At 61.3% G+C, this 18106-nt stretch overlaps 2 protein-coding genes across 2 annotated transcripts; one reads left to right on the plus strand and one right to left on the minus strand.

Annotated features, from left to right (window-relative positions):
• Window positions 1-4996: 4996 nt before the first annotated feature.
• SLC49A3 (solute carrier family 49 member 3) lies at window positions 4997-13700 on the plus strand. Its single transcript, XM_037126873.2, has 10 exons — window positions 4997-5187; window positions 7891-8049; window positions 8217-8430; window positions 8545-8621; window positions 9558-9695; window positions 9829-9945; window positions 10626-10778; window positions 10933-11090; window positions 11288-11397; window positions 11827-13700. Exons 1-10 carry the CDS (start codon window positions 5053-5055, stop codon window positions 12045-12047), a joined length of 1482 nt encoding a protein of 493 aa, XP_036982768.2. The 5' UTR covers window positions 4997-5052; the 3' UTR covers window positions 12048-13700.
• Window positions 12518-18071, minus strand: MYL5 (myosin light chain 5). Its single transcript, XM_037126877.2, has 8 exons — window positions 18065-18071; window positions 17840-17922; window positions 14564-14671; window positions 14322-14397; window positions 13721-13825; window positions 13306-13384; window positions 12893-12941; window positions 12518-12619 (listed from the first exon to the last, which is right to left on the minus strand). The coding sequence occupies exons 1-8, from the start codon at window positions 18069-18071 to the stop codon at window positions 12518-12520; spliced, it is 609 nt and encodes a 202-aa protein (XP_036982772.2).
• Window positions 18072-18106: the final 35 nt, after the last annotated feature.

Below are 18106 nucleotides of genomic sequence, written 5' to 3' on the forward strand. Positions count from 1 at the left end.
CAATAGGCGGACCGATATCCATCTCCATGGGTTGCAGACAATAGTGTTAAGATATTAATATTGCCCAATTTGATCTACAAATTCAACACAAACCATATTAAAACCCAGTCGGTTTCTCTGAAGAAATTGCTGATCCTAAAATTCGTATGGAAATTCAAGGAACCCAAAATAACCAAGAAAATCTTGAAGAACAAACTTGCAGGACTTCTATTTCCTGACTTTAGAAATTACTGCAAAGCCACCATAATCAAAACAGTGTGGTGCTGGTATAAGAGACATATGTCCACCCCCAAATCAGAAAACAGTGTTCATAGCAACATCCATGTAGCCCCAAGGTGGAAACAACACATAGCCAACGGATGAATGGATAAATAAAACGGGGCGTATCCATAAACGGAGCTATTATTTAGGAAAGAGAAAGGAAGTACTCATACACAGTGCAACATGGATGAACCTTGAAAACATTAGGCTCAGAAAATAAAACAGTCACAAACAACCACATATTACGATTCTATTTACATGCAATGTATACAACCACAACACCAAAGAGACAGAGAGCAGATTGGTGATTGCCACGAGCTGGAAAGCTGGGGGATGGGCAGTTACCTATAGTGGGTATAAGGTTTCTTTTGGGGTGATGACATGTTTTGGAATTGATTGTAATTATGGTTGATACATTTGTAAATATACTGAAATCTATTCACTTGTACACATTTATGGATGAATTGTGTGACATGAGGATTACACCTCAATAAAACCCTTGTTACAAAGAAATTACAAAATACTTAGAACTCATAAAAATGAAATGCTGCACATTTTTCCTCATGGGAAAAGTGTAAAATTACATAAGTAACTCACACCATAAATACACACATGTATACATACATAATGACCCTACCCCATACAGAAAACAGATATTTATCTTGAAAACACAAAAATGAAAGGTTACATACCCACTCTTACCATACATACCAAAAATGAGGCATCTATTTCACCTTATGCAAAATATTAGATCTTCAGCTCGCAGCAGGCATATGCAAATAGACACATATCTTCCAAACCCACAAAATGCAGACATGCATTTCCAGTGTCTGCAGAAACACCTGTTAACTGTCTCGCATTGTACGCAAAACTTCATGACACTCAATAGACAGAAAAATGAGATTCTAATTTCAACCATACAGAGAACACAGCTAGACATCCTCGTACTTTACACAGGTAAAGCAGACACTCAGTCACACATATGATACTAATGTTCCACCTCAGAGCACTGTGCTAGAAGATCCACCATGAAAAGCTCACACGCCCCCCAAAATGGATACCCACCTCAAGATATTCTTTAAAAAATAGATCCCACGGGGGGCGGCTGTCCATGGACATCTGATGTGTCTGTGTCTGCCTGTCCCAGTTCTCAGAGCAAAGTCACTCACAGCCACTTTCAAAATGTCTATCTGGGAGGCGTCCAGGCAGACAGGAAAACGCCCCTGCCTTTCCTCGCTGGAGGAGATTTGCTTACGATCCTGAGTAAAGAGAAGTTTTTCCCTGTAGAAGGCAGATGGGTGAGTTTCCTAATATCAAGGCTCTTCTTCCGAAACGCATGGCACCGCCAGGTCAGGTGCCGCCCGACGCAGGGGGCGGCCGCGGGACCCGGATGCAGGCGTGGCTGTTCCTGGCAGGACCGACACTCTCTGCCTCTGGCTCCCGCATCGTGTGTCCTGGGAACACACACGTGGGGACGTGGGGATGGCAGGCTACCTCCCTGGCTTGCAATAGCGAGAAATCTCACTCCCTTCACAAAGTCGGATTTAACACACACAAATCTCACACCAGTCACACACACAAGGAACATGGTTCACACACTACAAACCGAAGAATTAGATATCACCCTTTCTTTCCCCTTCAGACAGAGGACTCAGGTAACTACACCCACACAATGCAGAAGAGAGAGACCCACCTCATCCCACAGCGCCACAGCCCACACAACCTTGCGTCGCACACCAGACCCCCACTCACAGAAGACACACACACGTGGGGGCCGTCAGGACCCCACAGTGTCAGGTACCCCTTCTGCCCCCTTGCTCATTTGCTCTCTCACAGACATGCACCCCAGAGAATCCTCATCCCATACCCATGTCACACACACACCCACACACTCACAGAAGTCAGCCTACACACTTGCGGGCTGAATAGGTCTGAGCAGTGTGGATGGAATGGGGCTGTGGGGTTCTTGGTGGGAGGGGCTGGGCCAGCAATCTGCATCCCGGGTACTTGTTGCCACAACGTTGGGGTGTATGTGAGCCCCTGTGCTGGTCTTTCCCCAGCTATGCTGGAGTGGGGCGACCGCAAGGGCTTCTCTCTGGAGGGGAGAGCAGACCACTGTGAGCAGAGCCGTCTCCCTGGCCACCTGCCACCCACGCAAATGGCTTTGGGTGGACCAGTCGCTGACTGAGCTTCTGTAGGGAGAAGGCGGGAGTCACACGTCATCTTTGAGGAGCCTGAGAATCCGGATTCCGACCTGTCGACTCAGCTTCCTGCCGTGGGCAGTGTTGGGGTGTGTGGGCCGTCAGCAGTGGTGACGGGGAGGCAAGTGGCACGAGCAGACACGAAGGACAGCCTGAACACCGGGAGTGTGGGATGCCTCCTGGGATCGGGTCCAGAGGGCGGGGGCCAGCTGTGCGTGGGGGAACGGGTGACCTGTGGAGAGCCTGCCAGGCAGCATGTGGGGGGTGCAGGGGTGAAAGGCAGAGGGTTGCCCGACGCTCCCCAGCCCTCTGCTTTCCTCAGCCACATGCAGCTTTCAGGCACGAAGGGGAGGACACACCTGGCTTCTGTCCCCACATCACTGACACTCTCTCGACCAGAGCAGATAAAACATTCGTGAAAAACAACAAGCGGGATGGCTCCGCCACCTCACATGTAAGGTGAGGTTCCCTCCCTGACGACTGAGGTGCCTCCGCACCAGCCTTGGCACATTGACGGCTCTCGGTTGCTTCGTTTTGAGCAAACGGTGTTTAGAGAAGACACACTAGCCTGATGAAGCCCCGCAGGGTGCCGCTCTGTCTGGGATGCTGATGGGAGCCCATGTTTGGTAAAAAGGAGGCAAGGAAACGGAAACAGGCTGAGCCATGACTGCGTGCTGAGTGCTGACGGTACTGCAAACAAGCCTTCAGCGACAGCTGGAAGAACACGACGCGGGAGGTCTTCGTGGGGAGACCACTAACAGGCCTCGGGGTGCCACGTGTGGGCCTGGGCCCAGGTGTGGCTTCCGTGGACGGTGCCTGACCTGCACTCCAAGGTCGAACAGCATGCGTGCTTACGTTGCAGACGCTCGTCCAGATTTAAACAGAACGGTCCCACTAAGAATACAAGAAGGCATTGTTCCCAAGTGAATACGCCTTCCACATCACGTGAGTTTTAAGGCTTTATTTCCCACACTTCCCAGTCTTATCAGCACCGTGTGAGTGAGCGAAGCCCCTGCAGCCTCTGAGGCCACTGTTTTTGTTGTAGCCGTTCAGACAGGCACTCGGTCATGCCTTGCCGTGGTTTGAACTGGCGTTTTCCTGAACGCTGATGACAGTAGCCATGTGTCACTGTGTGCCATCTGGGTATCCTCTTCGGTGACATGTCTCTTTATGTCTTTTGCCCATTTCCTTTTTTTAATCCTCACCAAGGACATATTTTCATTGCTTTTTAGAGAAAGAAGAAGAGGAGGTTGATGTGAGGGGGAAACATCGGCTGGTTGCCTTCTCACACACACCCTGATGGGGGATCGAACCCACAACATGGGTATGTGTCCTGACTGTGAATCAAGCCTGTGACTCTTCCTTCAGTTTACAGGACGATGCTCCGTCGGAGCCACACCAGCCAGGGCTTGGCCATTTTCTAATAGGACGTTTTTGTTGTTTTTTACTGTTCAGTTTTGAGGCCTTTGTACAACGTCAGGCACCAGTCCTCTGCTGGGTGTGTGGGGTGGGTGTGTGATTTCTCCCACTCTGGGCTTGCACAGCCCTCCCGCTAGGAATTGTCTTCAACCTGCCACCGAGTCTCACCCTGCTGATCGCCGTGATCCATGAGCCTGCTGTGCCTCCGTCTTTAAGGTGTTAGTGGTGTAATTTGTAGCATCGAGTGCTGCGTGCATTTTGCTAACTTCATGCACAAGAATGTGACTTTCTCTGAACTGTAAATGGCACGTGTCTTTGGCCGCGGTTTCCACGTCCCGTGGCTGGTGTACACGGATGCCGGGGACGATCGTGTCGCCGAAGTGCTCTGGCCCTCGCTGAGCTGCCTGCTCCGTGGAAGGGCCCCGGGCTGGGGACAGGCCCGGTGGTGGAGCAGGACGGTCCCAGGAGTGGTGAGCACAGGACTTCCTAATGGAATCGCGGTGCCCCAGGGACACCACGGGCGACCTCGGGAAGAGTCGAGCTGGGTCGGTAGGGAGACAGGTCCTGGGTGGAATGCGGTGGGGACGACGCCGGAGAAGAGACAGTCCCTGTCTTCCTTCCAGGCCTAGGGTCTCTGGAACAAACAGAAACCCGACTCTCCCCTCTGCTGTTTCCTCGGCGGTGATTTGCAGATAAGAACCACCGTCACCCCGCAGGCCCAGGTCCAGCGCCACCTCCCCCTGGGTTCTTGCTTCCTCCATCCCGCGCTCTTTGAAACCCGACCCTAGCCGCCTCTTCCAGGCTGGCCTGCGGGACTTGTACGGAATTGGGGTTGAGAGGCGCCGAAGGGGATCTTTCCCACCCCTTCGGGAAATGCGGCCTTCCTGCTGAGCAGAGTCCCACCCTCTCCCGCACCCACGCACGTGTCCTCAGCTGGGACCACACAGCGGGCGGCCGTGACCGGGCTGGGCCCCAGCCGAGGAGCCGTCCCTTCCGCCGCGGCCGACCGAGCGGTGCCGGCTTCACCACGGGCCCCTTTCCTACTCCGCGGAGCAGTGACCCCTGGCCCTGGGGCGGGGACTGATCCTGAGCTCCGCCCTGCGGGCCCGGCCCCACCTCCGCGGGCAGCCCTGCCCACGAACCGCCCCTGAAGGCGGACGGCGGGCGCAGGATGGCCGGGCCGTCGGGGGCAGCGCAGTGGGCCTCCGAGTCCCTGGCCCTGGCCGAGCTGGGGGCCTACCACGCCTACGCGCGCCGCTGGGTCTTCCTGCTGGTGGTCAGTCTGCTCAGCTGCTCCAACGCCACGGTACTAGCGGGGGACGGGGCACCCCCACGGCGGGGCGGGGCCGGGGCTCGATTCTGCGGAGACTGGAAGGGACGGTGGGACCCCACGGGCAGGGGAGTCCTGCCACCACGCAGGGGCGGGAGTGCCGCGACGGGAGCCCCGTCTGACCGCGGCTTCGCAGAGGGGAGAGAGGGCCGCTGTCTCTGCCCATTTGCCCGTTTGCTCTAAGGCGGTTTCCAAAGCGCATCCTCCTGCGACAGGACGGGGTGGGAGACACTGTGGACAGATGAGAGGCTCCCTCCAAATGTGCCCACCCCTCTGAGAAACCCCACACGTGGGACAGGCCTTCCCAACCCCGCTCCTGGCCCCCCTTCCCACCCAGGGCAGGGACCCTCCTTGGCTACCCGTGCCCTCCTGGGACCCTGATTCGCGTCCGAGGTCCCCCCAGAAGGCCTTCCTTACTGGCCACCCTCCTCCCCAGCTTCCTGGCCGGGGTCCACAGTGACTCCAACACCTGTTCCAGAGCTGTCCCCACTGTTGGCAGGGTCTCAGCCTGGAGCCCGGGGGCCAGAACATCCAGGCAGGCTCAGCGGGTGACCCTTTCTCCACCTCCGCACCCCAGCTGGGCCATCGGCAGGTCCCCTAAACAGGCACCTCCATGCACTCCAGCAGAGCGGGGTGTGGGGGAGAAAGAATCTTTATTCCGCCCTTCCAGGTTCCTCCAGCAGGTCTAATGCTCAGATTGACAGGAGACACATGAACAAGATAGTGACCACATGCAGTTACACAGGCACCCGTGGGAGGAGCCCGCGCAGAGTGCGAGTCCGAAGCCGCCAGAGGAGGCACAGAGGGCTTTCTGAGCTGAGGGTGGGGAGGGGAGGTGCCGGGGTGGCAGGAAGGTCGTCCGTCCCGGCAGGACAATCGGGGAGCAGAGGCCCAGGGAGGAGAAGTTGCCTGGCTCTGTAGAGAGGATGTAAAGTCATCTGGCCACAGCTAATCCCGGGCAAGGCCCTTAACCTACATTCTTTGAGGGAGAGGTAGGAGTTTTCCGTGATCCTGCCCCTGCAGGGAGCCTCCGCTCAAAATAATTCACCTGCCACAGCAACCATGGCCACCTTGAGGAACCTGTTCTGAAGGACGTCAGGGGCTTGGAGCTGCCCTGCCCACCCCGACCCCCACGCGGCTGCCTGCTCGCAGGTCAGGCTGCAGAGGCACTGCCCACGGGGCTTCCCTGGGCCACCCGACATCCCACCTCCCCTTGTGCCAGGGGAGCCCAGGGGCGATTCCCCAGCCTCCTACGGAACCGGAACCGCAGGGACTGGTCAGGCAGCATTTGGCTGCCGTGCAGTCATGTGCTGACAAGCTAGTCAGCAGCAGGGCCCGCCTCTGCTTCGCTGGCCTTGAGCTCTGGGGAGGAACTGGAGGAGGGCGAGACCGGCGAGGGACCTGAGGCCAGGGAGGAGGGATGGGCTTCGGTCCACAGGGCAGGTGTGGAAGACAGATACCCCATACGCTCTCAGCTGCATCGGGCTGGATGGAAAGCTTTCGGGCCTGCCCAGGGAGCCCTTTTTGCCCACTGGCAGATCTGTCCCCTGCTTTGTCCTTTAAAGAAGAAAGAAAAGGCAGCTGTTGCCAAAGCTCTCTGTCATGTGAAGGTCTGTGGTCAGAGCTCTCAGCCAGGAAGCCTGGGTCTGCTGCCTAGGCTGCAGAGGGTGTGGCCTGGGCCAAGCCCCAGGGCCCTCTTCCTGCTGGGGGATCGGGAACTTGGGTTTGTGACTCTCAGTGCCTGGTCCACACTGGCCCACCTCCCTCCTTTCCTCCGCACCCACCCTCCAGGGACCAGACTGTGTCTCACCTCCCTCCTCCCCTCTTGTCTCACCCACCCTCCAAGGACCCGAGGGTGTCTCACTTCCTCCAGGAAGCACTCCAGGCTGACCCAGCCACACCCACTTCTCCCTGCAGGCTGGCTGAGTGGAGGACCATGCATACCAAGAAGCCTACAGCTGGGGAACTCGCTTTAGTCAGCTCACACCTCCCAACGCTGGTCTGCTGTGGGGGTGGGGCTCGAGCGGTGCCACCCCACAGTCTAGGGGTTTCCACCTGGGAACGAGTTTGCAGCCGGGCTGCAGGTGTCTTTCGGGCTGTCTCTGTCTCCCACTCCCTGCATCCCTCCCACGGTCTCTTCACTCTGCCCATCCGTGGCTCTTGGTCCCCCCTGCCTCCTGCCTTTGTCCACCTGGGCGTCTACCGCAGGAACTGAGTACCACCCTGCCTGCATGTCTGCCTGGCCCGGGCACGCACTGGGGGCCAGGGCCGCTGGCTCCCCCACCCCGACACCCATGGGCTCTGGGCCCCAGCCACGCCCAACGCCCGTCTGCCGCACAGCCCACTGGACAGGAGTTCCAGCCCCACGGGCAGCCTTCAGGCCTCTTCCTCCGTGGGTCAGCCCCAGGGGGACCGACAGTCCTGCGGGCTCTTGTCCAGCTGTCAGCCCATGCTGCCCCAGGACCAGGCCCGAAAGGACAGCAGTGTCCACACCCTGGGCCTGCAGTCTCAGCCCTTCCACTTGGCAGCCTTCTCCGGGGCCGGCCAGGGGAAGACCCTGCCACCAGGGGATGGCAGGATACTTCCTTTCCCCAGGCTGGCCGACCAAGCCCAGGATAGCAGGTGGCTTCAGTGCCTGTGGCACTGGCCCCACCGCTGACATCGGCATGTGCCCCACAGCTATGGCTCAGCTTTGCACCCGTGGCCGACACCGTCGCCCAGCGCTTCGGCCTGTCCACCAATCAGGTCAACTGGCTCTCACTGGTCTACTTTATAGTGTCCATCCCATCTGGCCTGGTGGCCATTTGGGTCCTGGACTCAGTTGGGCTCCGCTGGGCGGTGAGTCAGACCCTGCGCCTCGGCCTGTTCTGGGATGGGGTGAGGCCCCCGGGTGTGGGCTGGAGGGCCATCGGCCCCTCCCCAGGCCAGGGTTCCAGGGCAGAGCCGTCGGGGTGAGCTGGATGGACATGGGCTGGCCCGCCAAGCTCCTGACCTCGTCCCTGCAGACCATCCTGTGCGCATGGCTGAACTTCATCGGGAGCGGTCTCCGTGCCGTGCCCTGCATGCCTGTCAGCGTCAAGGACCCATTTGCCTTCCTCATGGGTGGCCAGAGCCTCTGTGCCCTGGCCCAGACCCTGGTCATCTTCTCTCCGGCCAAGCTGGCCGCACTGTGGTTCCCTGAGCACCAGCGAGCCACAGCCAACATGATCGGCACCATGGGTGAGTCGAGGGGCGAGGCATCCGTCTCCTCCAGCCCCTCCACACTCCCAGCTCCTGCAGGGCAGAGAGCTCTGCCTGTGGCCGATCTACCCTGTGCTCTGTCTGTCCCTGCAGCAAACCCCCTGGGTGTCCTGGTGGCCAACGTGCTGTCTCCTGCCCTGGTGAAGAAGGAGGGTGACATCCCCATAATGGTGAGGGAGCTCACGGGGTGCAGCCTCTACACATGTGCGAGTTTGTGTGTGATGTAGGAAGCCTGTTTCCATGTGGTGTGCTCACGTGCATGTATTTTTGTGTTGTGTGCACATATGTTCCTGTGTTGTATGCATGTGCCTAATGTGTGGTATGTGTGCATGCATGTGTGATGGGTTCTAGTGCACACCTGTGTGTGGGTGTGCACCTGCCCCCCCCCCGGGCCACGAGGGTCAGTGCCCTGGGTGCATGAAGGACTTTTCTGAGTGGACAAGAGCTGGCACTTTCTTAGTGCCAGGCGGTTTCCTTGTCAGGGGAGGCCTCAGTGAGGTGGGAGGCGACTGGAGGGCGGGGGCGGAAAAGGTGAGGGACAGGCAGGGAAAGGCCTGGAAGGGGGTGCAGGTGGCGGGGGTGCTGAGCCAGGAGGGCAGGAGGAAGGGTCAGTCGCGGCCGGTGTGGCTGGGAAAAGCTCTGTGGGCTTCTCAGTGGGAGGGTGGCTCAGTCCTGTCTGGAACCGCCCCCTGGACATGAGGGTGTGGCTGGGCACCTGAGGAGTCACGGAGGCGGGGCAGGCTCGGGCTGAGGGTTTGAGGTGCGGTGGGGGATGAAGGGCTTCCAGCTGTGCCATGGCTGCTGTTGGGGAGATTTGCAGAGGCAGGAAAAGGGGGTCCCCAGGGCCATTGGCTGGGTGACTCTGGAGCTGTGGGAGAGGACAGGGCTGTCACTGTGGAGCCGTCCTTTGGCGGCACTTCGAAAGCTGGGGTTCCGGTGCAGCAGAGCTGAGCAGGCCCGCCACGGCTCCCCGAGGCCCTCCTCGGGATGGCGGCTGGGGTGCCCTGGAGCTGCCGGCCGGAATAGCCTGTGCCGACACATGCGTCCTTGCGGCCTGCGTGTGCGCGCGTGCGCACACACACCTGCATGCCACGCCCTCTCCCCAGCTGGGCATCTACATGATTCCCGCCGGACTCGCCTGCCTGCTGGCTACCTCGTGCCTCTGGGAGAGTGAGCCCCCCACCCCGCCCTCTGCCGGAGCAGCCCAGTCCACCTCGGAGAAGTTCCTGGACGGGCTGAAGCTGGTTGGTTTTGTGGGATCTGGGGCTGGGGAGGGTCTGGGGCCTGGGAGGAGGCTGAGTGGAGGGGGTGGGTAGGGCTCCCCCCACCTGTCCTGCTGGGTGGGGCTGCCGTGCTGAGTGGCCTCTCCCCTTCCAGCTCTTGAGGAACAAGGCTTACGTCATCCTGGCCGTGTGCTTCGGGGGCGGCATTGGTATCTTCTCCAGCTTCTCGGTCCTCCTGCAGCAGGTCCTCTGCGTGGAAGGCTACTCCAACGTGAGTGCCCGCCTGGCCTCGGAAGCCGCCACCCGCAGGCCGGCTGCCTCTGCAGCTCCCACCCGTGGCTGTGGCATGTGACTTCCCCAAGCCCCGGGTTTCCACACCTGGCCAGGGTGGCCTCCTGTCACACACACTGTCCAGCTGCCGTGTGCAAAGAGTGTCAGGTGCCCGACGTGGCCTGCAGACGGTGGGCTAGGGCCATGGGAAGGGCGGCCCTGCTTGGGCACTAGGGCTTTCAACTCTGTCCCGGTGCCCGAGCAGGACAGCCAGCGAGGCAGGCTCCAGGGCAGGGTACCCCTCTGACACCAGACGGTCTGTCCGAGGGAAGGGCCTCCGCCTACTCACGGTGGCCCTGTCTGTGCCCTCTGTTGTCTGGCATTGGCCTGACGAGTGGGCATGGGGCCCAGATGTTCCCAGCTCCTCAGGGGCTCAAGGATGAAGGGGCATGTGCAGTGACCAGGCTCTTCCCTTAGCAGTGGTTGAGTCTCGGGGTGGGGGAGGCACCGGGAAGAGGACCCACCTGGGGGGTGTAGGCCCCCCTGGCCCACACCCTCCACCTGCTCTGCAGTCCTGCCCAGGCCTCAGTGCGCTCAGTGGCCCTGTGCCATGGTCTCCCTGGGAATGGTGTGTGCACGAGGACGAACAGTGATGGCTGCTGGGCCTCCTTCTGCCTCCAGGAGTTCGCAGGCCTCTGTGGGGCTCTGTTCATCGTGTTTGGGATCCTGGGGGCACTGGGCCTCGGCCTGTACGTGGACCGGACCAGGCATTTCACAGAAGCCGTCAAGGTTGGCTTCTGCCTGACCTCTTTGGTCTGCGTGGCCTTTGCCCTGGTGAGTGTCCCCTGCTGCTGAGACCATTCTGCAGGGGGCAGCGGGGGTGGGGGGCCCTGGGCACGGTGCCTCCCGCCCCACTCAGCCAGCGCTCGTGCTGGCACAGGGCCTGGAGGGCATGTCTGACTGCCGCTCCGGTGCACCATTCGCCCAGGTGTCCCAGCTTCGGGGACAGACCATCGCGCTGGCCGCCATCTGCTCACTGTTTGGGCTCTTCGGCTTCTCCGTGGCGCCCGTCGCCATGGAGCTGGCGGTGGAGTGCTCCTTCCCTGTCGGGGAGGGCGCCGCTGCCGGCCTGGTCTTCATACTGGGGTGAGTGCACCCCCTGCCCCTTCCCTCGGGAGCCCATTGACCCTGCCCTCACACGTCCCAGGCCACATGGCCGGGACCCACCTTCTCCGGCAAGGCTGCCGTGTTCTGACCACCTGCTGTGGGCCCGCGCTGCCCAGAGCGCCGGGCACTTGGGCGGCAGTGGCGTCAGCTGTGCTGAGGGCCCCGTGGCTGCCCAGGCAGGTGGAGGGCGCGCTCATCATGCTGCTGCTGACTGCCCTGACTGTGCGCCGCGCGAAGCCAGGCTTCTCAGCCTGCCAAGGGGACCAGAACTCCCTGGATTGGGAGGGTGAGTGTCCCAGCCCATGGGAGTCCTGAGAGTGCCAGTGTCGAGAGCCAGGCCTGGGTCCCCACCCACTCCAACCTTGGGAACCTCCCTCACCTGCCCCGGTGCTGTCCTTGGTGGGTGGGTGCTGGGCACCCATGAGGTGGGGGGCAGGGGACAGAACAGACAGAATTCCCCAGCTCAGCCTGGTGGGAGTAGCCCTGGGACCCTCACAAAGCCCAGCCTCTAAACCCTGCATGAGTCATTCTTAAAGTGAGATTGGGAAGAGAAAAAGAGGTCAGACAGACAGAGGGAGGGGGAGGGATAGCAGGAGAGATGGGCGTGGGCGTGGTGACCAGAGGTGGTGCTGTCCGGGGTCACCCTGTGCTCCCAGTGAGTGGGGTTGGCCAGGCTCACGGGTGAGCCCCAGCAGAGCTGACTGTGTCCCCCCAGTGTCCATGCTGCTGCTGGCCGGCCTGTGTACACTCTTCAGCTGCTGTTTGGTGCTTTTCTTCCACCCCTCATACCGGCGCCTGCAAGCGGAGGCCAGCACTGGCCCTTGTGGCAGGGACAGGGCGGCCCTGTGGCAGACCCTCCCGGAGGCCCCCCCCAGGCACCCTGGGGGCCCGGACCGCTCCGAAGATGCAGGAAGCCCTGCGGCAGCTCACTCCTAGGGCTGAGAAGCTGGCCTGGAGGTGTGGGGGGCACTGGAGCTCTGGTCACCTGGGTCGTGACAGCCACTGCTGAGCCTGGGCACGGCAGGGGGGCCCAGTGGCCACACCATACCTGCAGTGGCTGGCACAGGGGCACGTGGGGACGTGGCTGACGGGGAGCCGGATAGGCTGGGGTTCCCGAGGGTCCTAGGTGTCTGGAAGGCACAGGTGCGGGGAGCCTTCCTCGAAGGAGTCCCTCCCAGAGCCTCTCTCAGCCTGGGTCACTGAGTGGGCAGACCCTCAGCCTGGGCGCTGACAGGTGGGGCCGGGCCGGGCTGGGCGTGGCAGAGGCAGGACCCAGAGGCGTGTGTGCCCTCCGGGCCCTACTGCCCCAGATGGACACGTCCCTGTCCCTACAGACACTTGCAGGCAGGTTTGTAGATTCAGGTTTATTGAACTGGCCACAGCCCGGGTCGGGGTGGGGACACCCGTCACTCCTCTTTCTCCTCCCCATGGGTGAGCACATAGCTCAGCGCCTTATAGTCCAGGTTGCCTGCAGCATCAATGGTAGCAAACTGGAACATCTGGTTGACCTGTGAGCAGGGTGTTGGGGGTCAGATTCAGGCAGGAGGGGACAAGCCAAAGGGTCCCTAAGGGCTGCGGCCCGAGACTGCATGACAGGCCCTGAGCTCCCGCTGGCTCTGGCCTTGTTGCCACACTTGAGGAGGGGCCAGCTGGGGCCCAGCCACAGGGCGTCCCCTCCCATGGCAGCACTGCAGCATCTCTGGGCTGGGGCACACTCCCAGCAGACCCCTGGAGTCCCGGGGGCCACGGGGGAGGGCAGCAGGTGGGGCAAGGGGCCGAACCTCCTCTGCAGTCATCTTGTCCGCCTGGGACATGAGCAGCCGTTTGATGCTGAGGATGAGGAGAGAGGCCCAAGTTAGCTGCTCTGAAGAAGGGGTCAGCACAGGACAGCTGGACAGTGATGGGGGGGCGAAGCTCACAGCACAGGCGTCCACAGGGGTAGGGGCGCTTGGAGTTGGGCTCACGGAGCCTTTCCGGACATACACACATGTGCACACACACACACACGTCACTGTCCCTGTGGGGCGGAGACTGAGGGCATGGGAGCCAGACACCCCGCCCCCCAGGGCTTGGCCCAGGGAGCCCCCCAGACCCAGCACTGGCCGCAGGGGCAGGACGGGTTCACCCTCTGTTATTCTGAGGGAAACTGGGTGGGGCGTGAGCTTAGGAAACTGGGAGCCGGAGCCACACTCACTAGTCCTTGTGGATGCTGCCTTTGCTTTCGGGGTCCAGCATCTTGAAGGCATTCAGGATGGTCTCCTCAGTGTCCGTACCTGCCCACAGAAACTCTCGGCCTGCCCTGGCCACCTGTGCTCCCGCCACCCTGTGCTGCCAGCCCAGAGGGCCCTCCCGACCCCAAGCACCTGGCAGCCCCTGCCCTAGGCACCTGTGCTCAGAGTCCTGCCCGGGCCCAGGGCTGCGCACATGCCCAGGGAGCGGGGGCGGGGCTGGGGCAGAGTGGGGAAAGGTACGTGAGGTGTGTGAGGCACACGTGGGGGTCCCAGAAAGGTCCTGGGGCTTTTCAGGAGATGTGACAATCCAGACTTGTGTGAGAAATGTCTGCATTTCTAAATAAACGCATGCAGCCTGGCCGAGGCCGCAGGGCTCACCACTCAGCTTCTCGCCGAACATGTTCAGGAACATGGTGAAGTTGATGGGCCCCGAGGCCTCCTTCAGCATGGCATCCAGTTCGTCGTCCTTGACGTTGATCTTGCCTGTTGTGGGTGCAGGGTCAATGGGCAGGGCTGCTCCTGCTGGCAGGTGCCCCACAGGGATGCCCTCTCCGTCGTCCTCCGGGTGGCCCCAGAACAAAGTGGGGAGACTGGGGATACCTGGCCCAGGTGTAGTGGGTATGGGTTCTGCATGTGAACTGAACCCCAGACCCTGAGCCCCAGGCAGGCAGACTGCCAGCAGTGGGGACAGGAAGCCATGTGGAGCCGAAAGGGTCTGCGTCGTGTTTACCCGGGCATCAGTGGGGCCCAGAGGGAAGGTGGGTCTGTGCAAGTCCCCCCCAGGTAGAGGCCAGCCTGTCCCCCTGGCTGCAAAGGCAGGACCTCCTCAGGCAGAGAAAAGCATGCCGCAGGTGGGGAGCAGCGGCCGCCCCCTTCCCTGTGTGCCCCAGCAACACCCCTGCCAGCTCAGTTGTCACACCCTGTGGGCTGTCAGGCCAGAGCCGAGGTGGGGGCCGTGACAGCCCTACTGGGAACCTACCCAGGGAGGCGTAGGTGTCTTTCAGGTCCTCCTTGTCAATGAAGCCATCCCGGTTCTGATCCATCAGCGTGAAGGCCTGGAATAGGCCGCCCACGTGAGCAGAGGTACCTGCTCATACTGGCCCTGGAGCGAGGCCCACATGAGGTCTCTCGGTTGCCTGCTTTCGGGTTCCCAAGCCCCACCCCCCACCCCGGGACAGGGACTTCTGGGTTGGGGGCCTGCTGGGCAGAGCGGAGCCTCACCTCCTTGAACTCCTGGATCTGGGTCTGCTCGAAGTTGGAGAAGACATTGGAGGACGCCCTCTGGGCCCGGAGGGCCCCCCCCTCCTTCTTCTTGGTCTTCCTGCTGGCCTGTGATGACAGCACTGGGGCTCAGGGTCCCCCAGCCCAGCGGTTTTGGGGGACTTAATGCAGAGGGTGGCTGGGCCACAGCTTTTGGGTCCTGGGTCCCCAGGCTAGGGCAGCTGCAAGTGCTCGGTGAGAAGGCCCTGACCACATAGCACCCAGGGTTCACCTTGAACTCTGCCGTGCTAGGTCTGCGGTCCAACCAGGATCCAGCTGGGTGTCCAAGGAGCAAAATGGACTGTGCAAGTGGCCAGCAGGTGGGTGGGCTTGTTCTGGGTATCTCGCTAAGGTGAAGGCCAGGCCTCTCCCTCTCAGACTGTTGCTGGGGCAGCCAAGGGGCATGGGTGTCCCCTTCCCCACTGTGCACACACACCTGCACATATGTGTACAAACTCCCCTCATGGGCACACGCACTCACACCCACAGTCACTCACATGGCCTGGTGCCTACTCACCATGCTGGTCTGCCTGGTGGAGTGATCTGTACCCTCCCTGCCCAGGTCAGCTCTCTTAAGCTCCTGCCCAGTCCCCCAGGATGGCTTGCATGCTGGCTGTCACTCCCTACAAGGACAGGCTCAGGGCCCCCCAGGGGACCAGATAACTACAGAGTGAGCTGTGGCAGTCAGCAGTGACTCAGGCGCCCCATCCTGCCCTGCCCAATGGGGCCCCCAACTTCCTAGGCACCTCCCACCAGCTCCCACTCAGGGCCCCCGTTGTCCTGGACTCTGCACATCACCTGGCCATGTGCAGGTGGGCTGAGGGTCTAGGAGCTGCAGGAGCCAGAAAAAAAGGGCACTTTTCCCACATGAAAATCCGCACAAGGTTCCTGTACGTGGACCTAGTGGCCAGTCACCACATGCCCCCCAAGTATATTCTGTGTGCCCTCACTTCCCTGCCTGGGTGGCAGAGAGGTCCCAGGCCCCCCACCCTGGTGCTGGGGCCACCCTTCTGTCCCCACTGCAGGCACATTGAAGGGGCCTGAGGGCCAGAGGGGCCAGGCAGAACCAGCACTCAGCCTGGCCTTCCCGCTATGCTGCGGCCCTGTGGGTGCCTGTCACCATGAAGTGAGAGGCCAGGTGTGCTAGCCCCAGGTGGGGGTGGGTGGCAGTGGCAGCCCTCAGTGGGCAGGGGTGAGTGCTGTGCAGCCTTTGCAATTGCAGTCGTGGGGGGCTGTCTCTGTGGGTGCTTCTCTGAATCTCTGCCTCTGCCGTGGCTGTGGTGGGGGCCCTGTCCCCAGAGGCACACTCAGCGAGTGGAACAAGAGGCCCTCTGAGGGACCTGTAGGGACGGGGGTGGGGGACAGGGCTCCGCCTGCAGGACTCCCAGAGAGAACATGTGCCCGAAGTGGGGACCTGGGCCTGGCCTGCACTTTGGACAGGGCCTCTCTCACCCCTGGCTGGGCAGGGTCTGGCTGGGCCTAGAAGAACCCCAGCAGGAGTTGGGAGTGCCACCTACACAGAAGGCATGTGGGATCTGTGCTCACAGGGCCCTGAAGGGGAGGATTCCTGGGGCCCGCCGGGGTCTGAGCACTGCACTAAACATAGCCTCAGAGCCTGGCTCCTGGGAGAGTATCGGGATTCGACGTGGACAGCTGGCTCTGACAGGTGCAGGGTGTCCGCAGGCAATCCTGGTATCCTGAGCCAAGTGGAACCCTCCCACCAGCAGACCCCAGGAAGGGCCCTGGGCTATATGTGTCCCCCATCTTCAGGGGCCTTCCTGGGTGGCGCTGTGTGTGTGCGCCTGTGTGTGTCCCCAGGGGTCACCATCTTTCACCTGGTGGAAGCTAACGGTGTGTGGTCCCCCACCAGCACTCTGGCCCAGCCTTCCACCCCCAGAGACACTTATTTTTGATTCTGGAAGCAGCAGTTGCTGAGGAGCCTGGTTTATTTTAAAACTCAGGGGAGGACAAAGACATTTGTCACCTGAGGTCATCTGCCCAACTCCTCCAGGGCAGCATGCTGTGAGCTCCCAGCACGGCCACCCAGCCTGTCCTGCCCGCACAGGGAGTTTATCTGGTACCATGTGGGGTCAGAGTGCAGAACATCTCCCACAGGGAGCCCAGAGGGTGCCCAGGAGGCCGGCCCCGGCTGCGCTTTCCAGGAAAGGGCCCCCCCAGCCTAGAGGATCAGCCTCCAAGTTCCTCCCCGGCCCAGGAAACAGTGCAGACGGTTTTCCAGTTGTGCAGCTGGGAGGCCTAGAGCTGGGATTGTGGAGAAAGCGGGTGGGCTGCAGTTCCTGCCCAGGCCCCTGGAGGCGGCCCTGTGCCCCCCCCCCCCCCCCCCCCCCCCCCCCAGTCCCTGCCTCACTGGGCTAGCTGTGCCCGCATTCTGTTTCCTTTAGGTTCAATTCAGTTCCCTTCCGAAACTCAAGGGTTTGGTGAAGAGTAAGAAGTGGGCGCCCCCTCAGCAGAGCAGGAACCCTAGTGAGTCCCAAGCCCTGGTTCTCAGGGAACTTCTCCCAAAGCAGCTCCAGGTTGTGGGCGTGGAGAGCGTACCCGCCAAGCCTCGAGCCCCATACGATGGGCACCACGCGCAAGTATGGTGGAGAGGTGGGGCTGCCTGGCCACCACTGCCCCATTTCCGGGTGGCCCCTCTGCACACCAGGCTGGCCGGGCTTCAGCAGCGCTAACCAGAGTTGAGGGAGGTAGAGGACTGCTCTGAGGAGGGGTGGCAGGGGGCCGAGATGGAGGGTTTACTCCGGGCCCTGCGGTGTGACTGTGCGCCCCTCCTTTCCACACATGAGATCTGGGGGTCGGTGGCCCCTAAGCCCAGGCCGAGGTGGACCTAGGACCTTGGACTGCAGAGTACTGAGGGCAGGAGCCAGCGAAACCCAGGGAGCCGGCTCTACCCGGGGGCGGGGGAGGTCTTCCCCGAAAGCTCCTGGAATCAGGGTACTCCAGCTGTGCTAGGGGACTGGACAGCAGGCGGCCACCCGCCTGCACAGTCTGAGGGGTCTGGGGGCCAGGGGCCTGCCCAGGGGAGCCGGACGCCGGGCCCCCTCCCCTGGCCGTCCTCGGAGCTGACCGGGACGGAGCTGACTCGTCATGTGGCAGGGCTCCTTCCCGACTGCCCCACTGTGATCGAACCGCCCCCAGAGTCCGGGGAGAGCGCCCTCTGCGCACCGGGTAAGCGCGACTCAACCTTCTCATACATTGGGCCTGCGGTGCGGGCCCCACCTTGTTCTCCACCGGGCCCGGGGACCACAGGGGCTGCAGGGGCAACTCAAATCCGCCAGGAATGCGCCTGCGCTGCCATCCCGCTCACCTTGCAAACGTACAGCCAACAGATAGCTGCGCGCCCGCGCAGTCTGCACGCACCCTGACGTCACACGCAACACGTAGGCGTGCGCCGTTCTCCTTCTGGCCACTAGGGGTGCCACGACGCTCTCACTGGTCGCTGACGGCGCATGCGCTCTCCCCGGTACCTTTTTAATTAATTAATTA

The sequence above is a fragment of the Artibeus jamaicensis genome, unplaced genomic scaffold (assembly GCF_021234435.1).
Source record: "Artibeus jamaicensis isolate MK-2021 breed Jamaican fruit bat unplaced genomic scaffold, CSHL_Jam_final contig_76, whole genome shotgun sequence".
NCBI lineage: Eukaryota > Metazoa > Chordata > Mammalia > Chiroptera > Phyllostomidae > Artibeus > Artibeus jamaicensis.

Excerpts from the sequence above, each read along its gene's own strand:
- SLC49A3 (XM_037126873.2), top strand. The coding sequence starts at position 5,053 with ATGGCCGGGCCGTCGGGGGCAGCGCAGTGGGCCTCCGAGTCCCTGGCC. Across the intron at positions 9,946-10,625 it reads GCGTGGAAGGCTACTCCAAC|GAGTTCGCAGGCCTCTGTGG; the intron begins GTGAGTGCCCGC and ends TTCTGCCTCCAG. Across the intron at positions 10,779-10,932 it reads TCTGCGTGGCCTTTGCCCTG|GTGTCCCAGCTTCGGGGACA; the intron begins GTGAGTGTCCCC and ends CCATTCGCCCAG.
- MYL5 (XM_037126877.2), bottom strand. Across the intron at positions 12,942-13,305 it reads GGCAGCATCCACAAGGACTA|CATCAAACGGCTGCTCATGT; the intron begins GTGAGTGTGGCT and ends CCTCATCCTCAG. Across the intron at positions 12,620-12,892 it reads ACAAGATGACTGCAGAGGAG|GTCAACCAGATGTTCCAGTT; the intron begins GTTCGGCCCCTT and ends CCCTGCTCACAG.